Below are 23,069 nucleotides of genomic sequence, written 5' to 3' on the forward strand. Positions count from 1 at the left end.
CCTCATCTCATTTTCTGTATTTGGCATTTGGGCATTTTTAAATAAAAGTTAAGGGATACGTCTTGTTTTTGTTTAAATCGTCTTTTCTTGTTTTTCAGATTCTTCTCGTAAACTAAAAGATGTGCTGGAAGAATTCAACGGCGATGGTGTACTGTCCAAGTACAACTCTGAAGGGGTGAGGTTCACGTTTACTCCATCGTCCATAAACAATCCTTGTTTGTCCCCAACTGGGCACCTGGGGAACTATAGTTTTATGTTGTGTCTGTCTGTCTGGCCTTCCAGCCTTCTGTCTGTCCTTGACAGCTCTTATCCTGTCTGGTCTCGATCTCCTACACTACTTATTACTGGAACTTCATACCTGGGCTCACCTAGGTGAAGTTTTTTTTGTTTTTTTTTGTTACCTTTGACCTACTTCAAAGAAACATTGTCCAGGCTCTATCTCCTATACTACTTGTCACTGGATTTCTTCTTACTTGGGGCATGGGTTTACCTAGGAGAGGCAGTGTGTCATGCACCAAAATTAGGTCCCTTTGACTTATATTTTGACCTTTGACCTACTTCAAAGAAAAAGTTTGTTTGGGCTGTATCTTCTGCACTACTTGTCGCCCAGAACCTCATAGATGGGACGTGGGTTCATCTTACTTGGGGCACAGGTTCACTTGCATTGAATGTTTGATAACGCTTACTAAAATTAAAGATATTCCAAATTGATTCAAATTGATACCACTAAAATGCAATTATTGAATTATTGATTATGGTGGATCTATCAAATATTCGGTGTGCGGAATTAGTTCCTGCACAAATTCATCATCCCTACATGTGTATTCTTGGCATATAATTTTACATATTGTCGAGGAGTGTAAATCATTGAATTGTCTGCTTTTTCACGATATCTGATAATCATTTTTGGCCAATAAGGCTTCTTGATAGTCAACAATTTCTCTTGTATTTCAGCCAATCGGATATGAGGGTTTCAGTCTATTTATGGAGACGTACCTTGATGCAGAAGTGCCGGAGGAACTATGCAAACATCTGTTTCTGTCATTTATGAAGAAACCGTCGCCACAGACAGGCACTGTGGGTAAGGAATTCCATGTTAAGGATGTTGCTGCGGTTACCGCATCCCAAACCCTATGTGCCCCCATCAATGCCCATATCGGCCCCGAATTCCATTTGGAACGGGCTGAAAAACATCATGGATTTGCAGAAAAACTTCACGGACTCACAGAGAAACTACAACTTCATAGCCTAACAGGGCACAGTCGTCATGATAGCGGGGATTTGGGGCGCCGTAGCGGAGCAGGTACAGGTGTACTAAACTGCTGCGTGTTGTTGTCGTGGTGATGGTGGTTAGGTGATATTGTCAGTGTTTGTCATTTGTAGCGAGAATCTGTTAGCTTAGATCTTGTATCTATACATGACTGTGGTGCATTTCTGTATCTATTGCCCATATATATCACTCTTGCAGAAACAAATTGCGTTTTTTTCCCTTACAAAAATATACATATAATTTATGAAAAAAAAGTCATAATGTTTATATTATTTGTTTCGCTTAGCCTGAGATTTTGTTTTTGTAAAATGGCTGTTATGTCATAAAAGCACAACCATTTAAACTAATTAAGTATACATGTGAGTTAGAAAACTATGAAAAACAAACTAAACATGTTAAAATCTTGGTATTGGTCTTATGGAAATTCTCAACATTATTTATCTGAATGACTATTTGAAAAAAAAAAATCCTGCTCCGATTTTTCAGTTGTGTATTCTGAAATCAATGTGAAACATCACTTGTTAAAATTTTTCCTTTTAGAGGTCCCAATGTAAGTTAAATGTTTGACAAGTACTATACAAGTGGATTAAGATTTACACTGGCTCAACCATGTCAAGATCATAATAAGTTACATATGTATATTTATTTCAATGCCTTTCTAGGAATCAAACCCAGAACCTAACAACTGATCGAGCTATAGAGGAGTTATATCTTATCAGGGCCACACGATTATAACAACTAATCGAGCTATAGAGGAGTTATATCTTATCAGGGCCACACGATTATAACAACTGATCGAATTATAGAGGAGTTATATCTTATCAGGGCCACACGATTATAACAACTAATCGAGCTATAGAGGAGTTATATCTGATCAGGCCACACGATTATAACAACTGTTCGAGTTATAGAAGAGTTATATCTTATCAGGGCCACACGATTATAACAACTGATCGAGCTATAGAGGAGTTATATCTTATCAGGGCCACACGATTATAACAACTGATCGAGTTATAGAAGAGTTATATCTTATCAGGGTCACACGATTATAACAACTGATCGAGTTATAGAGGAGTTATATCTTATCAGGGTCACACGATTATAACAACTGATCGAGTTATAGAGGAGTTATATCTTATCAGGGCCACACGATTATAACAACTGATCGAGTTATAGAGGAGTTATATCTTATCAGGCCACACGATTATAACAACTGATCGAGCTATAGAGGAGTTATATCTTATCAGGGCCACACGATTATAACAACTGATCGAGCTATAGAGGAGTTATATCTTATCAGGGCCACACGATTATAACAACTGATCGAGCTATAGAGGAGTTATCTTTTATCAGGCCACACGATTATAACAACTGATCGAGTTATAGAGGAGTTATATCTTATCAGGGCCACACGATTATAACAACTGATCGTGCTATAGAGGAGTTATATCTTATCAGGGCCACACGATTATAACAACTGATCGAGCTATAGAGGAGTTATATGTTATCAGGGCCACACGATTATAACAACTGATCGTGCTATAGAGGAGTGATATCTTATCAGCGCCACACGATTATAACACCTGATCGAGCTATAGAGGAGTTATATCTTATCAGGGCCACACGATTATAACAACTGGTCGAGTTATAGAGGAGTTATATCTTATCAGGGCCTCACGATTATAACACCTGATCGAGCTATAGAGGAGTTATATCTTATCAGGGCCACACGATTATAACAACTGGTCGAGTTATAGAGGAGTTATATCTTATCAGGGCCACACGATTATAACAACTGATCGAGCTATAGAGGAGTTATATCTTATCAGGGCCACACGATTATAACACCTGATCGAGCTATAGAGGAGTTTTATCTTATCAGGGCCACACGATTATAACAACTGATCGAGCTATAGAGGAGTTATATCTTATCAGGGCCACACGATTATAACAACTGATCGAGCTATAGAGGAGTTATATCTTATCAGGGCCACACGATTATAACAACTGATCGAGCTATAGAGGAGTTATATCTTATCAGGGCCACACGATTATAACAACTGATCGAGCTATAGAGGAGTTATATCTTATCAGGGCCTCACGATTATAACAACTGATCAAGTTATAGAGGAGTTATATCTTATCAGGGCCACACGATTATAACAACTGATCGAGTTATAGAGGAGTTATATCTTATCAGGGCCTCACGATTATAACAAAAATACAGTGTATCATACCATTGTTATCTCTTCTGTCATTTCTGGTTGGCTGATTTTTATGCAATTTTTCGGTGTTTTTTTTTACTTTAAAAGTTATTTTGATCTTTTACTCTCAGAGAGGTAAATTTAAACTGACACAACATTGCTACCAGTGCTAAGCATAGTGTAAGGGGAACCAGATTTTCTTATCCAATCCCAATCACAGAGTTTCTGGGAAAACCCCATACTTATTTCTATTGTTCAAGTCACATTAACTAAATTATTAACCTCTTCTAAGGTTAATGCAGTTAATTATCAACCTGGAAGAAGATTTTCTTTTCCTTAGTTCTGACTGGAAATGTTTTCTTGTTCAGACTGATGGATCTTTGTATTGTTGAATTACATTGTACATTGTGGTTATTTCTGAAGATGTCTTCCTTATGTTTCAGCCTCTAATATTATGTAACTCTTAGTCTTACAGACTCTGTTTGGTTTGCATGGGTATGTACCTGTCTTTGTGTCTCTTCAGAAGAATAACTTCACCAATGATGACAGATATTTTATCCACATTTCTGTGTGAATGTTCCATTTGATTGAAAATTAAGGCCAAATTAATCTGATTTCTCTCTTCCATTACATTCCACTGCATCCCTCACTGAATGTTCCATTTGATTGAAAATTGAGGCCACATTGATCTGATTTTTCTCTACCATTACATCCCACTTCATCCCTCACTTTCATTTTGAGATTCTGTCGTCCATCTGTCACATGCCCCACATTCCAACCTTCCTCAACTCTCACTCATTCACAGCCCTGTCTTTGAACACACTTCACATTCATTCTCATTCACATATTTGCCCTTGAACAACTTTTTTTTGAATGCTGCACAAACAAAAATGTTCAGAAGTGAATTTTGTTTACCAATAGCACATCATTTGTGTAGTAAAATGTTCAAAAATCAAACATTGTATATTGCTCAATTTAAAATAATCAAGATAGGATTTCCAGTTCATTGTTTCATTCAACTATTAAATCTGGAAATAGAGTTAAATGTTGATCATTTGTTCCTTATTTTGCATTTTTGACTTTTATGTAAATACCTGCATGTGTTTGTTTCATTGGTTATTTAAATGAAACAGGTCTGTTTTTTCATTTATTATTTAATGCAAAGCAGTTTGTTTTTGTTGATATTGAATGCATCAGGTATTGTCTGCATGTGTTCTCTCCTGTTTAAAACTCTGACGACGATTTGTATCATGTTCTCTCCTGTTCAAAACTCTGACGACATTTTGTATTATGTATTCTCTTCTGTTTATAACTCTGACGACATTTTGTATCATGTGTTCTTCTGTTTAAAACTTTGATGACAATTTGTATCATGTCTTCTCTCACGTTCAATCTTTGACAATGATTTGTATCATGTATTTTCTCCTGTTCAAATCTATGACAATGATTTTTATCATGTACAGATTTAAAACTGTACCGTATGAATTATATTGTAAGTTACTGTGAATTTGATATTGATGCCGTGCTGGTGACCCAGGGGAGGTAATGTAAGGACAGTGTTCCAGGGGAGGTCATCCAGGATTGTAGTCCAGTATAGGTAAGGATAGTGGTCCAGGGGAGGTCATCCAGGATGGTAGTCCAGTGGAGGTAATGTAAGGATAGTGGTCCAGGGGAGGTCATCCAGGATGGTAGTCCAGTGGAGGTAATTTAAGGATAGTGGCCCAGGGGAGGTAATCCAGAATGGTAGTCCAGTGGAGGTAATGTAAGGATAGTGGTCCAGGGGAGGTAATCCAGAATGGTAGTCCAGTGGAGGTAATGTAAGGATAGTGGTCCAGTGGAGGTAATCCAGAATGGTAGTCCAGTGGAGGTAATGTAAGGGGAGGTAATCCAGGATGGTAGTCCAGTGGAGGTAATGTAAGGGGAGGTAATCCAGGATGGTAGTCCAGTGGAGGTAATGTAAGGGGAGGTAATCCAGAATGGTAGTCCAGTGGAGGTAATGTAAGGATTGTGGTCCAGGGGAGGTCATCCAGAATGGTAGTCCAGTGGAGGTAATGTAAGGATAGTGGTCCAGGGGAGGTCATCCAGGATGGTAGTCCAGTATAGGTAAGGATAGTGGTCCAGGGGAGGTAATCCAGGATGGTAGTTCAGTGGAGGTAATGTAAGGATTGTGGTCCAGGGGAGGTCATCCAGAATGGTAGTCCAGTGGAGGTAATGTAAGGATAGTGGTCCAGGGGAGGTCATCCAGGATGGTAGTCCAGTATAGGTAAGGATAGTGGTCCAGGGGAGGTCATCCAGGATGGTAGTCCAGTGGAGGTAATGTAAGGATTGTGGTCCAGGGGAGGTAATCCAGGATGGTAGTCCAGTGGAGGTAATGTAAGGATAGTGGTCCAGGGGAGGTCATCCAGGATGGTAGTCCAGTGGAGGTAAAGTAAGGATAGTGGTCCAGTGGAGGTAATCCAGGATGGTAGTCAAGTGGAGGTAAAGTAAGGATAGTGGTCCAGGGGAGGTAATCCAGGATGGTAGTCAAGTGGAGGTAAAGTAAGGATAGAGGTCCAGGGGAGGTCATCCAGGATGGTAGTCAAGTGGAGGTAATGTAAGGATTGTGGTCCAGGGGAGGTCATCCAGGATGGTAGTCAAGTGGAGGTAATGTAAGGATAGTGGTCCAGGGGAGGTCATCCAGGATGGTAGTCCAGTATAGGTAAGGATAGTGGTCCAGGGGAGGTCATCCAGGATGGTAGTCCAGGGGAGGTAATGTAAGGATAGTGGTCCAGGGGAGGTCATCCAGGATGGTAGTCCAGTATAGGTAAGGATAGTGGTCCAGGGGAGGTCATCCAGGATGGTAGCCCAGTGGAGGTAATTTAAGGATAGTGGCCCAGGGGAGGTAATCCAGGATTGTAGTCCAGTATAGGTAAGGATAGAGGTCCAGGGGAGGTCATCCAGGATGGAAGTCAAGTGGAGGTAATGTAAGGATATTGGTCCAGGGGAGGTAATCCAGGATGGTAGTCCAGTATAGGTAAGGATTGTGGTCCAGGGCAGGTAATCCAGGATGGTAGTCCAGTGGAGGTAATGTAAGGATATATTGGCTCAGGGATGGTAATCAGGTATTGTGGTCCAGGAGAGGTAATCCAGTGCCCAAGGGGAGGTGGATACTGGTCAGGGGTGGTGATTGAGGGATGGTTGTCAAGAGGAGCTGAACCAAGGACGGTGGTCCAGGGATGGTGACACAGGGGAGATAAACCAGGGATGGTGACACAGGGGAGGTAAACCAGGGATGGTGACCCAGGGGAGGTAAACCAGGGATGGTGACCCAGGGGAGGTAATGCAAGGATACTGACATAAGGGAGGTTCTTCCTTGGGTCGGCTTGGTTACCAAGGGGAGACAATGCAGGGTCAGTGCCATGGAAGTGTTGGTCAAGGGGAGATAGACAGTTTGATGTCATCAACAGGGGTTGTTTAAGGAGCCCTTGCAGAGGTAATTTATCTGAGTGTTTCAAGGGCAGCAAGTAATTCAGGGGTGATCCGACCTCTGGCCAAAAGAAGGTCATTAATTTGCTCCAAACACGAGTATGGAAAAATGTGATTGTAGGCCCTTTGTAGTATAGGTATATATTACTGTGTTACAAATCAGTAAGGTTGTATTCATGACTGGAAGGATATGGTTGGCCATAATTATTTGTATATATTTTACCAGAGAAATGAGTTTTAGCTTTGTGTGTATTTTAATTTGTATACAGAAAATATAAGCTGTTTCTACACGTAACACTGAACGATCATGGAATTACTTTTATACAAAATACATTGGAACCTCACTGGTTTACATTTATATGATTGAAGAAAATGTTGTTTTTTTACATTGCTCTTTTTGATAACAAACCGTATAAATAATTTTGTTTTTCATCTTGGCCTTAATAAATGTTAATTGATGGTGACTATTATTTACCACATTAAAACCTTAGTATAATGCCCTACTGTTATTGACAATGGAAGTGTAATTTTAGCTTTTCGAATGTAGTCATTCAGTTGAGGTGAGGTTCCACTATTTTGTGCTTGAAAACAATGAGTCAGTGAGACTATTGATTTATATACTTGTGTATGTTTGAGTTGGGAAAGTGTGTGTGTGTACTAACATATACCCGGTAAGTATGTTTACCTGCTCAGCTACGGAAGAAATACCCTCAGTCTCGTACTTGTTGGTATTTACATTAAGTTCCTGTGTATTTTCATCTTGCGCAGTTACAAATCTATCGTCTCTTATATACATGATGCAGGGCCTGTACTTTCATCTTGCCCTGTTGCAAATCTATGGTCCATATACATGTATATGATGCAGGGCCCTTATTTTTATCTGTGTTGCAAATCTAGTGTCTATATGCATAATACAGGGCCTGTATTTTTATCATTGCCTGATGCTATCTAGTGTCTATATACATGATACAGGGCCTGTATTTTCATCTTTGCCTGATGCTATCTATGGTCTATATACATGATACAGGGCCTACGTTTTTGTCCTGCCCACTTACCAATCCATTGTTTCCTATAAACATGATACAGAGCCATTGGATTTGCTAAGGAAAATCAGAGAATTCTGGCATTTATTTTGAGAATTAATAGCAAAAAGAACCACCTGTATAGAATTCAAAAAATATTTTCTTGAAAATTGTTGATACATGTACTGGAAAGAATGCTCAAGTGAAATGTCAGAAATAATTTGTAAATGATGACCATACTTTATATCTAAATTCTTGTAGGGTCGGCATCTACATCGACCCATCCCTCTGTAACAAACAATCCGGGGACGGAAAAAGCTCCAGGGGAAACTGACCCCGCCTCGGAGGGCATCAACCATTCACGCTCATCCTCAAAGAAATCCAACCACAGTGTCCAGACACAGCACAATGGTATGTTTAATGACGATCCTTGTTATTACAGCCTCGATATAACACACATCATTTAATTAGTCACTCACTGGCATTAGTTACTCACTGCCAGCTAATTCAATTGATTAATAGTATATATGTAGAGGTAATACCTCAAAATAACTTGTCATGTATGGAACTAACAAAGACTTACTCTCCAAGTTTATCACTACCACTATGTTAAAGAGAAATTTTCACAGTCTGAGCTAGAAAGAAAACCTTCTCCTATACTCCTTCCCTAACAAAGTTTTCTCCCCAAGAGACAACCACAATCAAGGTATACAGTTTACTACTACAGAAAAGTACAAAGTTGACAAGAGCGCTTTCGTCTGTTGTTGAGAACACCTAACTGTTTATGACATGAAGCAGGTTTGTGTTTGACAGGTCACTCAATGGACTCCATTGACCCCTGGGTGCGACAGTCCAATTCCAGCCTACTGCGGGCCAGTACTGCTGTGGAACTCAAGTCTGTACGTAACAGGTCGACCAGCGCCGACATCAAGTCCGGCCATATATATTTGAAGGACCTAGTGTGCTACCTGTCTCTCCTGGAGGCTGGCCGACCCGAGGACAAGCTTGAGTGTAAGTATACTCCAAAGTTTGGTTTGGTTTGGTTTGTTTTTGTTTGACGTCCTATTAACAGCCAGGGTTATTTAAGGACGTGCCAGGTTTTGGAGGTGGAGGAAAGCCGGAGTACCCAGAGAAAAACCACCAGCCTACGGTCAGTACCTGGCAACTGCCCCAGGTAGGTTTCGAACTCGCAACCCAGTGGTGGAGGGCTAGTGATAAAGTGTCAGTACACCTTAACCACTCGGCCACCGCGGCCCCTATACTCCAGAGTCATGCTTGTGTAAATAATGACGAGCCACACACATATGTGGTGGACCTCTGGCTCCTAGCTGTCAGTCCAGTTGGAAGATAGTTAGGGGAACAAATAGTGGTATAACAAACACATCAATATGTGGAATATACATCAATGAACTGAGGCCTGAGTCTGCCCTATCATAGCCAAGGGGAGGCAACTCTTAGTTGACGATGCATACACCATATTAACTTGATGTACAATATTGGACCTGTGCCTCCTTGGTCACATATAACCTATATAGATTTAATTAATCTTTATATATTCACATTCAACTAGAGAATATGTGGTTCAATGATGAGTTAAGATGAATATGTTGAACATTGTTGATATTATATGCTGTAGCAGATATTTTCAGTGGTTGTATTTTCTTGCTATTATATTCTTCTGACATTGTAATAATACTTATGAATACGTGATACCATATATAAGGCCCATGGTCAGCAGACTTGATCATACTGAAGGTAACAATTGGAGTGATCAGGTGTATGTATAATGTCGTGACATTCAATGTTTCAGTCATGTTCCGTCTGTATGATGCTGATGGTAATGGCCTGCTGGACTCAAGTGTAAGTAGATACAACAGGGTTATCTCCCTTCACTGGACCAAATCATGTTATCTCCCCTTAATATTTATCACAAAAAATCTCCATTTTGAGATGGAACAATTAGAGCCATATCTTCTTTACCTTGATACAACACATTTATTTTCCTTCCTTAGATAAAATAGAGTTATCTCCCTTCCCAGATAAAACAGTTTTCTCCTTTCTCTACATACAACATGAAATTATTTTGAATAAATTAGAAAAAAAAATCTTGTACTTTGAGTATTAGTTTTCATAGATAATACAAAAGAATTGATGAGACTCATGATGTTTAATTGTTTATTAATATCTTGAGGATTACAGGTGAAAAATAAAATTCATTTTAGATTTTCCAAGAACTAATAAAAACCATATCAACAGATAAGAAAAGAAACTGATAGTCTATCTGTATGATCAGGTACCCTTGTTACTTATAATGTACAAAATCATGATCTAACTGGTGTAGACTTGTTTTGTAGGAGCTGGATGCCATTGTTAACCAGATGATGTCTGTGGCTGAGTACCTTGGTTGGGATGTGTCCGAGCTCAAACCTGTGAGTATTAACCAGGACTGGAGCCAGCATCATTAATCACATCCTTCCATATTTGATTTGTATGAATATTGAATACGGAATATTTCCAGATCCAGGGTACATTGCTTCTAAAGAGGTAGAACAAATATTTAGTGATTCACTGATGTCATTGAATTGGTAAATTTGAGAAAATTTCAGTAAATTTACTTTACAAAACTTCGATAAATGTCTATTAATATTCTTTTGGGCTTAAAATGTATACAGTGTTGATAAAAATTCTAAAAAGCTGGTATATTATGTACCAGGCGTCCTTTTTTGGAAATGTGAAATAATACATTTTTATCCTACAATGTTTTGAATGTTCTTGACCATGGTGGGATTTGGGACAGATTTGACCATGTCAGGTTTTGTCTATTTGACCATGTCAGGTTTTGTCCATCCTTGACCATGTCAGGTTTTGGGACATCCTTGACCATGTCAGGTTTTGGGACATCCTTGACCATGTTGGGTTTTGGGACATATTTGACCATGTCAGGTTTTGTCCATCCTTGACCATGTCAGGTTTTGTCCATCCTTGACCATGTTGGGTTTTGGGACATCCTTGACCATGTCGGGTTTTGAGACATCCTTGACCATAAAAAAATGTCAGGTTTTGGGACATATTTGACCATGTCAGGTTTTGGGACATATTTGACCATGCCAGGTTTTGGGACATCCTTGACCATGTTGGGTTTTGGGACATATTTGACCATGTCAGGTTTTGTCCATCCTTGACCATGTCAGGTTTTGAGACATATTTGACCATGTCAGGTTTTGTCCATCCTTGACCATGTTGGGTTTTGGGACATATTTGACCATGTCAGGTTTTGTCCATCCTTGACCATGTCAAGTTTTGAGACATATTTGACCATGTCAGGTTTTGTCCATCCTTGACCATGTTGGGTTTTGCCCATCCTTGACCATGTCAGGTTTTGAGACATATTTGACCATGCCAGGTTTTGGGACATATTTGACCATGTCAGGTTTTGTCCATCCTTGACCATGTCGGGTTTTGAGACATCCTTGACCATAAAAAAATGTCAGGTTTTGGGACATATTTGACCATGTCAGGTTTTGGGACATATTTGACCATGCCAGGTTTTGGGACATCCTTGACCATGTTGGGTTTTGGGACATATTTGACCATGTCAGGTTTTGTCCATCCTTGACCATGTTGGGTTTTGGGACATCCTTGACCATGTCAGGTTTTGAGGCATCCTTGACCATATTGGGTTTTGGGACATATTTGACCATGTCAGGTTTTGTCCATCCTTGACCATGTTGGGTTTTGGGACATATTTGACCATGTCAGGTTTTGTCCATCCTTGACTATGTTGGGTTTTGGGACATCCTTGACCATGTCAGGTTTTGAGACATCCTTGACCATGTTGGGTTTTGGGACATATTTGACCATGTCAGATTTTGTCCATCCTTGACCATGTCAGGTTTTGGGACATCCTTGACCATGTCAGGTTTTGAGACATCCTTGACCATGTCAGGTTTTGAGACATCCTTGACCATGTCAGGTTTTGAGACATCCTTGACCATGTTGGGTTTTGGGACATCCTTGACCATGTCAGGTTTTGTCCATCCTTGACCATGTCAGGTTTTGAGACATCCTTGACCATGTTGGGTTTTGAGACATATTTGACCATGTTGGGTTTTGGGACATATTTGACCATGTTGGGTTTTGTCCATCCTTGACCATGTTGGGTTTTGGGACATCCTTGACCATGTCAGGTTTTGGACACATTTTTGACCATGTCAGATTTTGGGACACCCTTGACCTGGTCAGATTTTGGGGTATCCTTGACCCGGTCAGACCAGTTTTGGACTACCTTGACCTGGTCAGCTTTTGGAACACCCTTGACCTTGTCAGCTTTTGAGACACCCTTGACCTTGTCAGGTTCTGGGACACCCTTGACCTTGTCAGATTCTGGGACATCCTTGACCTGGTCAGATTCGGGACATCCTTGACCTTGTCAGATTCTGGGACATCCTTGACCTGGTCAGGTTTTGGGACTTTCTTGACCTGGTCAGACCAGTTTTTGGACTTTCTTGACCTGGTCAGGTTCTGGGACTTTCTTGACCTTGTCAGGTTTTGGGACATCCTAGAGCTACTCTGATTTAAAGACCTGTAATGTTTTGTTGTCTGCAGATTTTACAGGACATGATGGTAGAGATAGACTACGACTCTGATGGCACTGTCACACTAGAGGAGTGGAAGAGAGGAGGAATGACCACGATACCCCTCCTTGTTCTACTAGGTCTTGACTCGGTGAGTAATCCACCCTGGTCCTACTAGGTTTTGACTTGGTGAGTTATCCCCCCTTGTTCTACTAGGTCCCGACTCGGTTAGTAATTCCGCCGGTCCTACTAGGTCTCGACTCGGTTAGTAATTCCGCCGGTCCTACTAGGTCTCGACTCGGTTAGTAATTCCGCTGGTCCTACTAGGTCTCGACTCGGTTAGTAATCCACCCTGGTCCTACTAGGTTTTGACTTGGTGAGTTATCCTCCCTTGTTCTACTAGGTCTCGACTCGGTTAGTAATTCCGCTGGTCCTACTAGGTCTCGACTCGGTGAACTATCTCCTCCTTGTTCTACTAGGTCTCGACTCTATGAGTTATCCCCCCTGGTCCTACTAGGTCTCGACTCGGTGAACTATCTCCTCCTTGTTCTACTAGGTCTCGACTCTATGAGTTATCCCCTCTGGTCCTACTAGGTCTCGACTCTATGAGTTATCCCCCCTGGTCCTACTAGGTCTCGACTCGGTGAGTTATCTCTTCCTTGTTCTACTAGGTCTCGACTCAGTGAGTTATCCCCCCTTGTTCTACTATGCCTTGCCTCTGTGACTTAATCCTCCTTGATCTTCTGGACCTGTGATTGGTAAATAGGTTTACCAGAATAATGTGTAACATTGCTGAAGAACTCATAAGATCTTTGAGTCTTTACATGGAGTCACCTGTGACATAGTCTTGTTCTAATGCAGAGAGTGGTATAGTGAGTATTGAAATGGGGGATTGCATGCTTAGATATTCAGTCACGTTAAACACACAACTTAAACTAAACAAAAAACAAAACAAAAAACACAAGTGGTTTCTTTTCAGTTTGGTGTTTGGAGATACCTTGATATTTCTTAAAGCATGTTTAATACAAATCACTTGCAACAACCACAATATGTAGTTTATTTAGAGTTTTTAGTTAAAATATTAAACATTGAAATTAAAGAAGATGAAGTCATTAGTGATTTATGTATTTTGGAACTTTATATATGTGTATATCATTATATAGATGTCTTTCTCATACTTCCTGTTAGGTCATTATAGAGTTGTCCTTCTCATACTTCCTGTTGTGTCATTATAGAGTTGTCCTTCTCATACTTCCTGTTGTGTCATTATAGAGTTGTCCTTCTCATACTTCCTGTTAGGTCATTATAGAGTTGTCCTTCTCATACTTCCTGTTGTGTCATTATAGAGTTGTCCTTCTCATACTTCCTGTTAGGTCATTATAGAGTTGTCCTTCTCATACTTCCTGTTAGGTTATTATAGAGTTTTCCTTCTCATACTTCCTGTTGTGTCATTATAGAGTTGTCCTTCTCATACTTCCTGTTGTGTCATTATAGAGTTGTCCTTCTCATACTTCCTGTTAGGTCATTATAGAGTTGTCCTTCTCATACTTCCTGTTGTGTCATTATAGAGTTGTCCTTCTCATACTTCCTGTTGTGTCATTATAGAGTTGTCCTTCTCATACTTCCTGTTAGGTCATTATAGAGTTGTCCTTCTCATACTTCCTGTTGTGTCATTATAGAGTTGTCCTTCTCATACTTCCTGTTGGGTTATTATAGAATTGTCTTTTCACATCATTATAGAATTACCTTTTTTACACTTCCTGCTTTTTACCTTTCTTTCACTTTGTTGTAACCCTTCTTACAATTCCTGTTATGTTGTTTTGTGGCGGAAATTGCAGTTTAATGATATTTTCATTGTCCATTCTTCATTAATGACCACATATTACATTAAAATTATTGTTAATTATTCTTACAGTTTATCCAAATTTAAGTAAAATGAATATGAAATTTTAGGTTAAAACAGACAAGTTTAGAAAAATGATCAGTTCAGAAATTTGGAAAATAAATATATGGGTAGGAATTAATATTTGTCAGATCAAATTTCATGAACTATTCTTCATATAAAAAAGAATAAATAAAATCAACCACTAGTTATTCTTGATGTTTTTGTTGTAATGTTTTAATAAATGATGATTTTCAAAGACTATTTCTTGCTTTGTATTATTAAGTTTGTATCACATTTTATTTGTTTTGATTACAACACTTCGTATATAGTATGTGCCAGCTACCTCCATGAAAAATAATCTTAAGTTGTGAACAGATTTTGCAATAATAGTTTAAAATAGTTTACCTTTCCCAAATACTTAGTCCAGGATAATTGGTATTTCCCTTCTGCCTATTAGTGGGAATTTCCCTTCAGTATAGAAGAGGTAATTTCCCTTCTGTCTTGAAGAGGGAATTAATTTCACTTCAGTCTAGAGGAGGGAATTACCCTTCAGTCTAGAAGTGGGAATTTCCCTTCAGTCTAGAAGAGGGAATTTCCCTTCAGTCTAGAAGTAGTAATTTCGCTTAATCATGACTTTGGGAACTTCTCTTCGGCATTCTGATGGGAATTTGCCTTCAACATTGTCGTGGTAAATTCTCCTCAATCTACTGTTGGAAATTTCCCTTCAACTTGTTGGCAGGAATATTCCTACAGTCTAACAGTTGGTAGCTTATTCTACAATTAAATCTGTGAGCAGTCAAAAATGTTAAAAAGTAAAACTATTTAAAGAAAATTAGTAAAATGTATTACATACAAATAATCTGGTATGTGTTTCCTTGAAACTCATAGATAATAAGAAATATACAATGTATATCAATCTGTCTACGTAGATTAACACTCATCACCTAATGAAGTGGACATTAGCTGGACACCACTATATCATTGTGCTTGACCACAATTTTATTTTTGTTCTGTGCACAGAATGTAAAAGATGATGGGAACCACACCTGGAGGCTGAAGCATTTCAATAAGCCTGCCTACTGTAATCTTTGTCTCAACCTACTGGTGGGGCTGGGCAAGCAGGGATTGTGTTGTACATGTAAGTTAATCTACTAGTAGGTTTTGGCACACAGATCTTTTATACCACATCAAAGTGGGTCATATTATAGTGTTGTCAGTCCGTCTGTCTGACTGTTCGTCTGTCTGTCTGTCTGTCTGACTGTTCATCTGTAGCGGGACTGGACTGGGTCGATCATCGGTGACCAGGTAGCTCAATTGGTAGAGCATCCGGCTAGTGTTCGGAGGTCCTGGGTTCGAACCCCGGTCTGGCCGCTACATTTTCTCCTCTCCTGTTACAAATTGGCGCCCAACTAAAATACCCACGGTGGTGGTATAAGGGTCTCGTGTGTCTTCGAGGGCGAAGACTTGGAAAAAAGGAGGGAGGTGTGTAGCGGGACTGGACTGGGTCGAACATCGATGACCAGGTAGCTCAATTGGTAGAGCATCCGGCTAGTGTTCGGAGGTCCCGGGTTCGAACCCCGGTCTGGCCGCTACATTTTCTCCTCTCCTGTTACACATCTATGTACATGTGTGTTGTGCTCTACCAGACTTATTTTAAGGTACAGCCTTGTATTTAGTGTCTCAGAATAGTGTTTTAGACATCTTACCTCAAGGTCAAGGTCACATGGTCAAGGTCATGTTGGGATGGTGCAGTGTCTTTCAATGAAACCTGGTGTATGGTTGTTTATGCAGACTGCATCATCTGCTTTCAAAAGAATCATTTCAGGTTTAAATCTTTAAGAAGATGTAGATGTTAATTGAAGCCATGGAAACTTTGTCAGGGTCTGCCACTAGGTGCTTCCTCATTTCGCAAACAAGCAATCCTGCTTCAACAATTTGTATTGGGATAAATGAAAATGGACTAGTTCTCAAGCTCTTCTACCTACAGAGTAACCTCCCTTTGTACATCTATTTCACGAAGATTTGTGTTTAGGTTCCGGACTATTGATTGTATCTATTCCCTTACCCTCATTCATCAGAAAATATTGCTTCTTTTTTCAGTTTGTAAATACACTGTACATGAGAGATGTGTACATCGTGCACCTGCTTCCTGTATAACCACCTATGTCAAGTCAAAGAAAACGTCACAGGTAAGTTGTTCCCACAGTGACATCAGCCAAGCTTTCTGTACCACCTAAATCTTTGTCCTTCTTCTTATTTATCAATCTCAACTCTCTCATACTGTATGTATCCTATCTGTCTATCTCTAGATGTTATCAGGCTTTCATTAAAATCAATTAAATAGCTAAAAACCCACATTTTGCAATTGCTTAAGATTTGTAGATAAAATAGTAACACAAGAAATAATCTTCAGCAAAGGTAATGTTACGCATATAGAATATGTATTAGGAAGGTTGATTTATTTAACAACTTTCTGTCCAATCTGCTCACTGTGCGAGTTATGTAACTCCAGCATGAAGCTGCTTATACTTATATCACTGACCTGGCTTCTACTGACTATAGCTTTAGACCTCCATTGGTGTCTCAAAGCAAAACACTTTTATATAGAGCTTATATCCCTCACAATTTTGTCATAATAATTTCTTACAATTTTTGTGCTTGATTAACTCGAAACACAAAGCTATGAAGCACATATCTGTAAGGTAGTATTTGAAAACTAAATTTCAGAATTGGACAAAAATAATAGAAAGACAATGACTCCTTGTTAACATACAAAACTCAAATCTGATGACTTGTATTTTTAGTTCAGATCAAAATGTATGGGAGATAATGTATGGGAGATAAACTGTATGGGAGATATGTATGGGAGATATGTATGGGATATAATATGTATGGGAAATATTTCAATATTTTCCATTTGCTCTGCATCGTCAATATATAACCTTACCAAACAAGTTAAAAGTTATCAGGTCAACATTCTAACATAGTTCCCATTGGTGGAGTGATATGAAGAACAGTATTTGTGACGTCATCTTAAATAAATGACGTTGTTTTGTCTAACATTATGTCTGATTAAAAAAAGATTGATCGTTGTACCTTGCAACAGTTGATGTAATTCTCTTTAAAAGGTGAAATATATTGGTGAATACATTGTTATATAGATCATTTGTGTTTATTTTTAAGAACTATTTTTTTTGGCCGGTGCTAGTCGCCTGTAATTATGACATCACAAGAACAGGTCCCATTGACAGCACCAAATTTTATTTTGGAACGAAATAAAACTGTTGCAGGTTGAATATAAGAAAAATTTGGTTTTAAAACAGAAATATAAATATAAAACTGCCCTATAATTCTCGCATTAATATTTCTCTGCAATCCTGTGAGAATCGTAGGACAATTAACTTTCCAAAGGAAGCAGTTTAATTCTTAAATATTTTGTCTATTTCACACGTGTCCATTTCTTTGTATTAACTAATACTGAAAATAAAGTAAAATAAACAAAATTCATCAGAAGGGTAAAGGAATCAGAAGTACTTTTAATCTTATTGAGTCCACAAGAGATAGTGTTGTGTTCTGTGTACATGTAGTTCATTTATATTGGCTGTGTGATATTTTACTTTCATGAAACGCAGGGGGAGCCGGAGGTATGAAGATTTCAACATCGTAGATTTTTGTGTTAATGCAATTTTATCTTCCTCCTTTTGACAGCATGTTGTTGTATTCACAGTATACATTGTAAAACAGAATGTATATGTATATAACACAACGTCATTTATAGTCGTAACATCCAGGTTTAGTGGAGTGAGAAAATTATACTGGTGGGGCAACCTCAAACCCACGTACAGGTTTAGTGGAGACTGAGAATTATACTGGTGGGGCAGCCTCAAACCCACGTACAGGTTTAGTGGAGTCAGAAAATTATACTGGTGGGGCAGCCTCAAACCCATGTACAGGTTTAGTGGAGTCAGAAAATTATACTGGTGGGGCAGCCTCAAACCTAGGTACAGGTTTAGTGGAGTCAGAAAATTATACTGGTGGGGCAGTCTCCATCGAGTAATGTCACTAGTCCCAATATAGCCTCAAACCCAGGTACAGGTTTAGTGGAGTAAGAAAATTATACTGGTGGGGCAGTCTCCATCGAGTAATGTCACTAGTCCCAATATAGCCTCAAACCCAGGTACAGGTTTAGTGGAGTAAGAAAATTATACTGGTGGGGCAGCCTCAAACCCAGGTACAGGTTTAGTGGAGTCAGAAAATTATACTGGTGGGGCAGTCTCCATCGAGTAATGTCACTAGTCCCAATATAGCCTCAAACCCAGGTACAGGTTTAGTGGAGTAAGAAAATTATACTGGTGAGGCAGCCTCAAACCCAGGTACAGGTTTAGTGGAGTCAGAAAATTATACTGGTGGGGCAGTCTCCATCGAGTAATGTCACTAGTCCCAATATAGCCTCAAACCCAGGTACAGGTTTAGTGGAGTAAGAAAATTATACTGGTGGGGCAGCCTCAAACCCAGGTACAGGTTTAGTGGAGTCAGAAAATTATACTGGTGGGGCAGCCTCAAACCCAGGTACAGGTTTAGTGGAGTCAGAAAATTATACTGGTTGGGCAGCCTCCATCGAGTAATGTCACTAGTCCTGATATAGCCTCAAACCCAGGTACAGGTTTAGTGGAGTAAGAAAATGATACATCAAGTAACATCATTATTGATAACATTGTTGACTTAGGTTCAGATTAAAAGATTTAAACTAGAGAGGCAGCTTCCTGACACTTCTCGTAACATAGCCTCTAACCTAGATACAGATTTACTGAATTAATTAGCCGTGTTTGATGGGACAGACTATTTTACCCAACATCACTAGTCTACAGTAGCCTCTAACCTAGATACAGATTTACTGAATTAATTAGCCGTGTTTGATGGGACAGACTATTTTACCCAACATCACTAGTCTACACTAGCCTCTAACTAGATACAGATTTACTGAATTAATTAGCCGTGTTTGATGGGACAGACTATTTTACCCAACATCACTAGTCTACAGTAGCCTCTAACTAGATACAGATTTACTGAATTAATTAGCCGTGTTTGATGGGACAGACTATTTTACCCAACATCACTAGTCTACACTAGCCTCTAACTAGATACAGATTTACTGAATTAATTAGCCGTGTTTGATGGGACAGACTATTTTACCCAACATCACTAGTCTACAGTAGCCTCTAACCTTAGAGATACAGATTTACTGAATTAATTAGCCGTGTTTGATGGGACAGACTATTTTACCCAACATCACTAGTCTACAGTAGCCTCTAACTAGATACAGTTTTACTGAATTAATAAGCCGTGTTTGATATGGGACAGACTATTTTACCTAACATCACTAGTCTACAGTAGCCTCTAACTAGATACAGATTTACTGAATTAATTAGCCGTGTTTGATGGGACAGACTATTTTACCCAACATCACTAGTCTACAGTAGCCTCTAACCTTAGAGATACAGATTTACTGAATTAATTAGCCGTGTTTGATGGGACAGACTATTTTACCCAACATCACTAGTCTACAGTAGCCTCTAACCTTAGAGATACAGATTTACTGAATTAATTAGCCGTGTTTGATGGGACAGACTATTTTACCCAACATCACTAGTCTACAGTAGCCTCTAACCTTAGAGATACAGATTTACTGAATTAATTAGTCGTGTTTGATGGGACAGACTATTTTACCCAACATCACTAGTCTACAGTAGCCTCTAACCTTAGAGATACAGATTTACTGAATTAATTAGCCGTGTTTGATGGGACAGACTATTTTACCCAACATCACTAGTCTACAGTAGCCTCTAACTAGATACAGATTTACTGAATTAATTAGCCGTGTTTGATGGGACAGATTATTTTACCCAACATCACTAGTCTACACTAGCCTCTAACTAGATACAGATTTACTGAATTAATTAGCCGTGTTTGATGGGACAGACTATTTAACCCAACATCACTAGTCTACAGTAGCCTCTAACTAGATACAGATTTACTGAATTAATTAGCCGTGTTTGATGGGACAGACTATTTTACCCAACATCACTAGTCTACAGTAGCCTCTAACTAGATACAGATTTACTGAATTAATTAGCCGTGTTTGATGGGACAGACTATTTTACCCAACATCACTAGTCTACAGTAGCCTCTAACCTTAGAGATACAGATTTACTGAATTAATTAGCCGTGTTTGATGGGACAGACTATTTTACCCAACATCACTAATCTACAGTAGCCTCTAACTAGATACAGATTTTTACTGAGTCAGTTAATGGGATTAGATAATCTGTTGATACATAACTCTTGACAAACTGAATTAGAGAAGAAAGTTATATGCTTCAAAAGAAGAATCAACAGAAAAAATTCAATGTGTATATGACCACTGATTTATTGGTCATCATTTTATTAGCCTTATTAAAAAAAATCTTACATGTTGAGAATTCTAAGACTTATTGCACTCTGCAGTTGTATGATTAGAATTTTTTTTTTTTAATTTTGTCTAGTTTTGTTTTTCAGTAGGAGTTATGCCCCTTCTCCTTTTTCCGTTTAAATATTTTATCTCAAGTACAGCTTTTTATGGAACTTGTTAATTAACCTAATGTAGTTGCACATGTTCAGTACAATATGTAGCTACACTCCTCATTTTGATATTAGATATTTTTATAGCAGTTTTTTTTCTCATTTTCTAAGTTTTCCTATTGAAAATTTATGTTTAATTTGTAGATAACTTTGTAGTGGTAGATCTCATTGTTTACATTATTTGATTTGTTTACACAGCTTTAGAGCTTTATTTCAAATTCAATATGCTTTATAAAGATGATATCATAGATGATTACTTCAAACAAGTTAAGGGGGAAAAATTCTAATATATAAGCGAAATTACTCTTTAACATGATTTTTTGTTGTTGTAATTTTAATTTATATAATCATACCTAGTTTGCTGTTATCATAGTTGAAGTTGGGGTTGACAAGTCTTTTACAACTAACTTTAAAGTATTCTATTGTTCTTAATCATTGAATAAATGCATTTACAAATTTCGGTTTTGCGATTAAATATCATTTACATTTTTTGTTTAATTGTATTTGGGTTTTTTTTATATATGTATATTTATCTTGATTGTCAATCACTGCAAACCAAACATAAGCTGCATACAGTTGAAAATTGATCTAATAAATATATTTTATATTTATATTACAAATCGTATTTATATCACTTGCTTGTTTATACAAACTTTCAGGAAACAGCATATTTTATTAATGCTTCTGTTGAATGCTTGTGATCTGCTGGTATCTAGCTTCTGGTTATAACACTAAGCCATTGCTGTGGTTTTGTTTTCCAATAGAACAATGCATGGATATTTTTTTCTTTTATTTCACATATACTGTGTATATTATAAGTTTTTATAATGTTTTTCATCAATCGAATGACATATACTAAAAAAAACGCTAGATGTTTTGCTGTCTTACCAATTTAAGATATAAAGTGAATACGTATTAAATTTTCTTAAAAAATTACAGTTGAAAATATTCTAACAGTCTTCAATATCCTATTGAATGTTGAAGTAATAAATAAATAAATACTAGAAAGAGTTAAATTAAGAGATTACTTTTGTCTGCCTCAGGAAGATTACTTAATATTTTAATGTAGTACAAAATTGAATTTTTAAATAGATATTGAAGTCAGAACAAATTTCATCCGAGATTGAACAATTTCATCAATAAAATATTTCTATTTAAAGGTAAAATTAAATATGCCTATTGATTTTTAGATTTTGTTCAATTCTTAAAAATTACTACATAATTCTATGAATAAACTGACAAGTAATCCCTTATACATGCATTTATAGATTACTTAACTTAGGCTTTACAATAATGATACAAAATTTCTCAGTTATATAGGTGTATCCAAATTCCTACTTGAGAAGTTACTGGATAGAGAAGAAAAAGGAAATTATCACATAGGCCCTATATATAAATAAAAAAACAAGCTAATATTTTGTAAAAAAAAAATTAAAAAAAAAAATTCAGGGTTCTATTTTATATTGCTTCTCATTTTTCTCTCCTTTTATTCTGAAATTCAAATTCTTCCTGTATACTTTGCTTCTCTTTCATTCTAATAGCTTTTTTCAAATATTTAAATTTTTGAATTCACTAATGATCTCATCTCTTGATTCCCTGTATTTCTAACTTGCTAGTGTCTTCTGTGTTCTAATATGTGTGTTTACATTCTAATGCTCTGGTATCTCTCCTGGTAAGTTTGTCCATGTACACTTTATTATAGTTCCTTCCGTTTAGGTGTAAATAATTAAGCTATATATACATGTATACAAATGAATTCTATAACTATACTAAATTAAGCTCCAGTACATATGTGCAATGCTTACACTATTATGTATTTCAGTGGTGTAATCAGGGATTTTGTGATGACAAAAAAAAAGAAAAATCCAAAGTTCTTGTCAAATTGCTAACATCAGTGTTATATGTTACTGTACCCTGACACCTGGTATCTGTTAGTATTGTCATTTCTGGTCTGATAACCTACTACTATACATTCTATCATCTGTCAGTAATCATGTAACAAACCTAATTATTGTATTTACTATTGTTACA

The 23,069-nt window shown here is 37.9% G+C and overlaps 1 protein-coding gene across 10 annotated transcripts in view; it reads left to right on the forward strand.

The window, feature by feature from the left end:
* LOC117322421 (diacylglycerol kinase beta-like) overlaps window positions 1–23,069 on the forward strand; it is a 168,115-nt gene that overhangs the window by 109,762 nt on the left and 35,284 nt on the right. For 8 of the 10 annotated variants that reach the window (XM_033877327.1, XM_033877332.1, XM_033877331.1 and 5 more), the window contains 9 exons: window positions 99–175; window positions 955–1,303; window positions 8,223–8,372; window positions 8,775–8,972; window positions 9,772–9,821; window positions 10,316–10,390; window positions 12,567–12,686; window positions 15,441–15,558; window positions 16,521–16,609. In XM_033877327.1, the coding sequence (XP_033733218.1) occupies window positions 99–175; window positions 955–1,303; window positions 8,223–8,372; window positions 8,775–8,972; window positions 9,772–9,821; window positions 10,316–10,390; window positions 12,567–12,686; window positions 15,441–15,558; window positions 16,521–16,609 (1,226 nt within the window). The remainder of the gene's footprint in view (window positions 1–98; window positions 176–954; window positions 1,304–8,222; window positions 8,373–8,774; window positions 8,973–9,771; window positions 9,822–10,315; window positions 10,391–12,566; window positions 12,687–15,440; window positions 15,559–16,520; window positions 16,610–23,069) is intronic. The other 2 variants (XM_033877336.1, XM_033877335.1) reach the window with 1 other exon arrangement.

This window comes from Pecten maximus, chromosome 2 (assembly GCF_902652985.1).
Source record: "Pecten maximus chromosome 2, xPecMax1.1, whole genome shotgun sequence".
NCBI classification, from domain to species: Eukaryota; Metazoa; Mollusca; class Bivalvia; order Pectinida; family Pectinidae; genus Pecten; species Pecten maximus.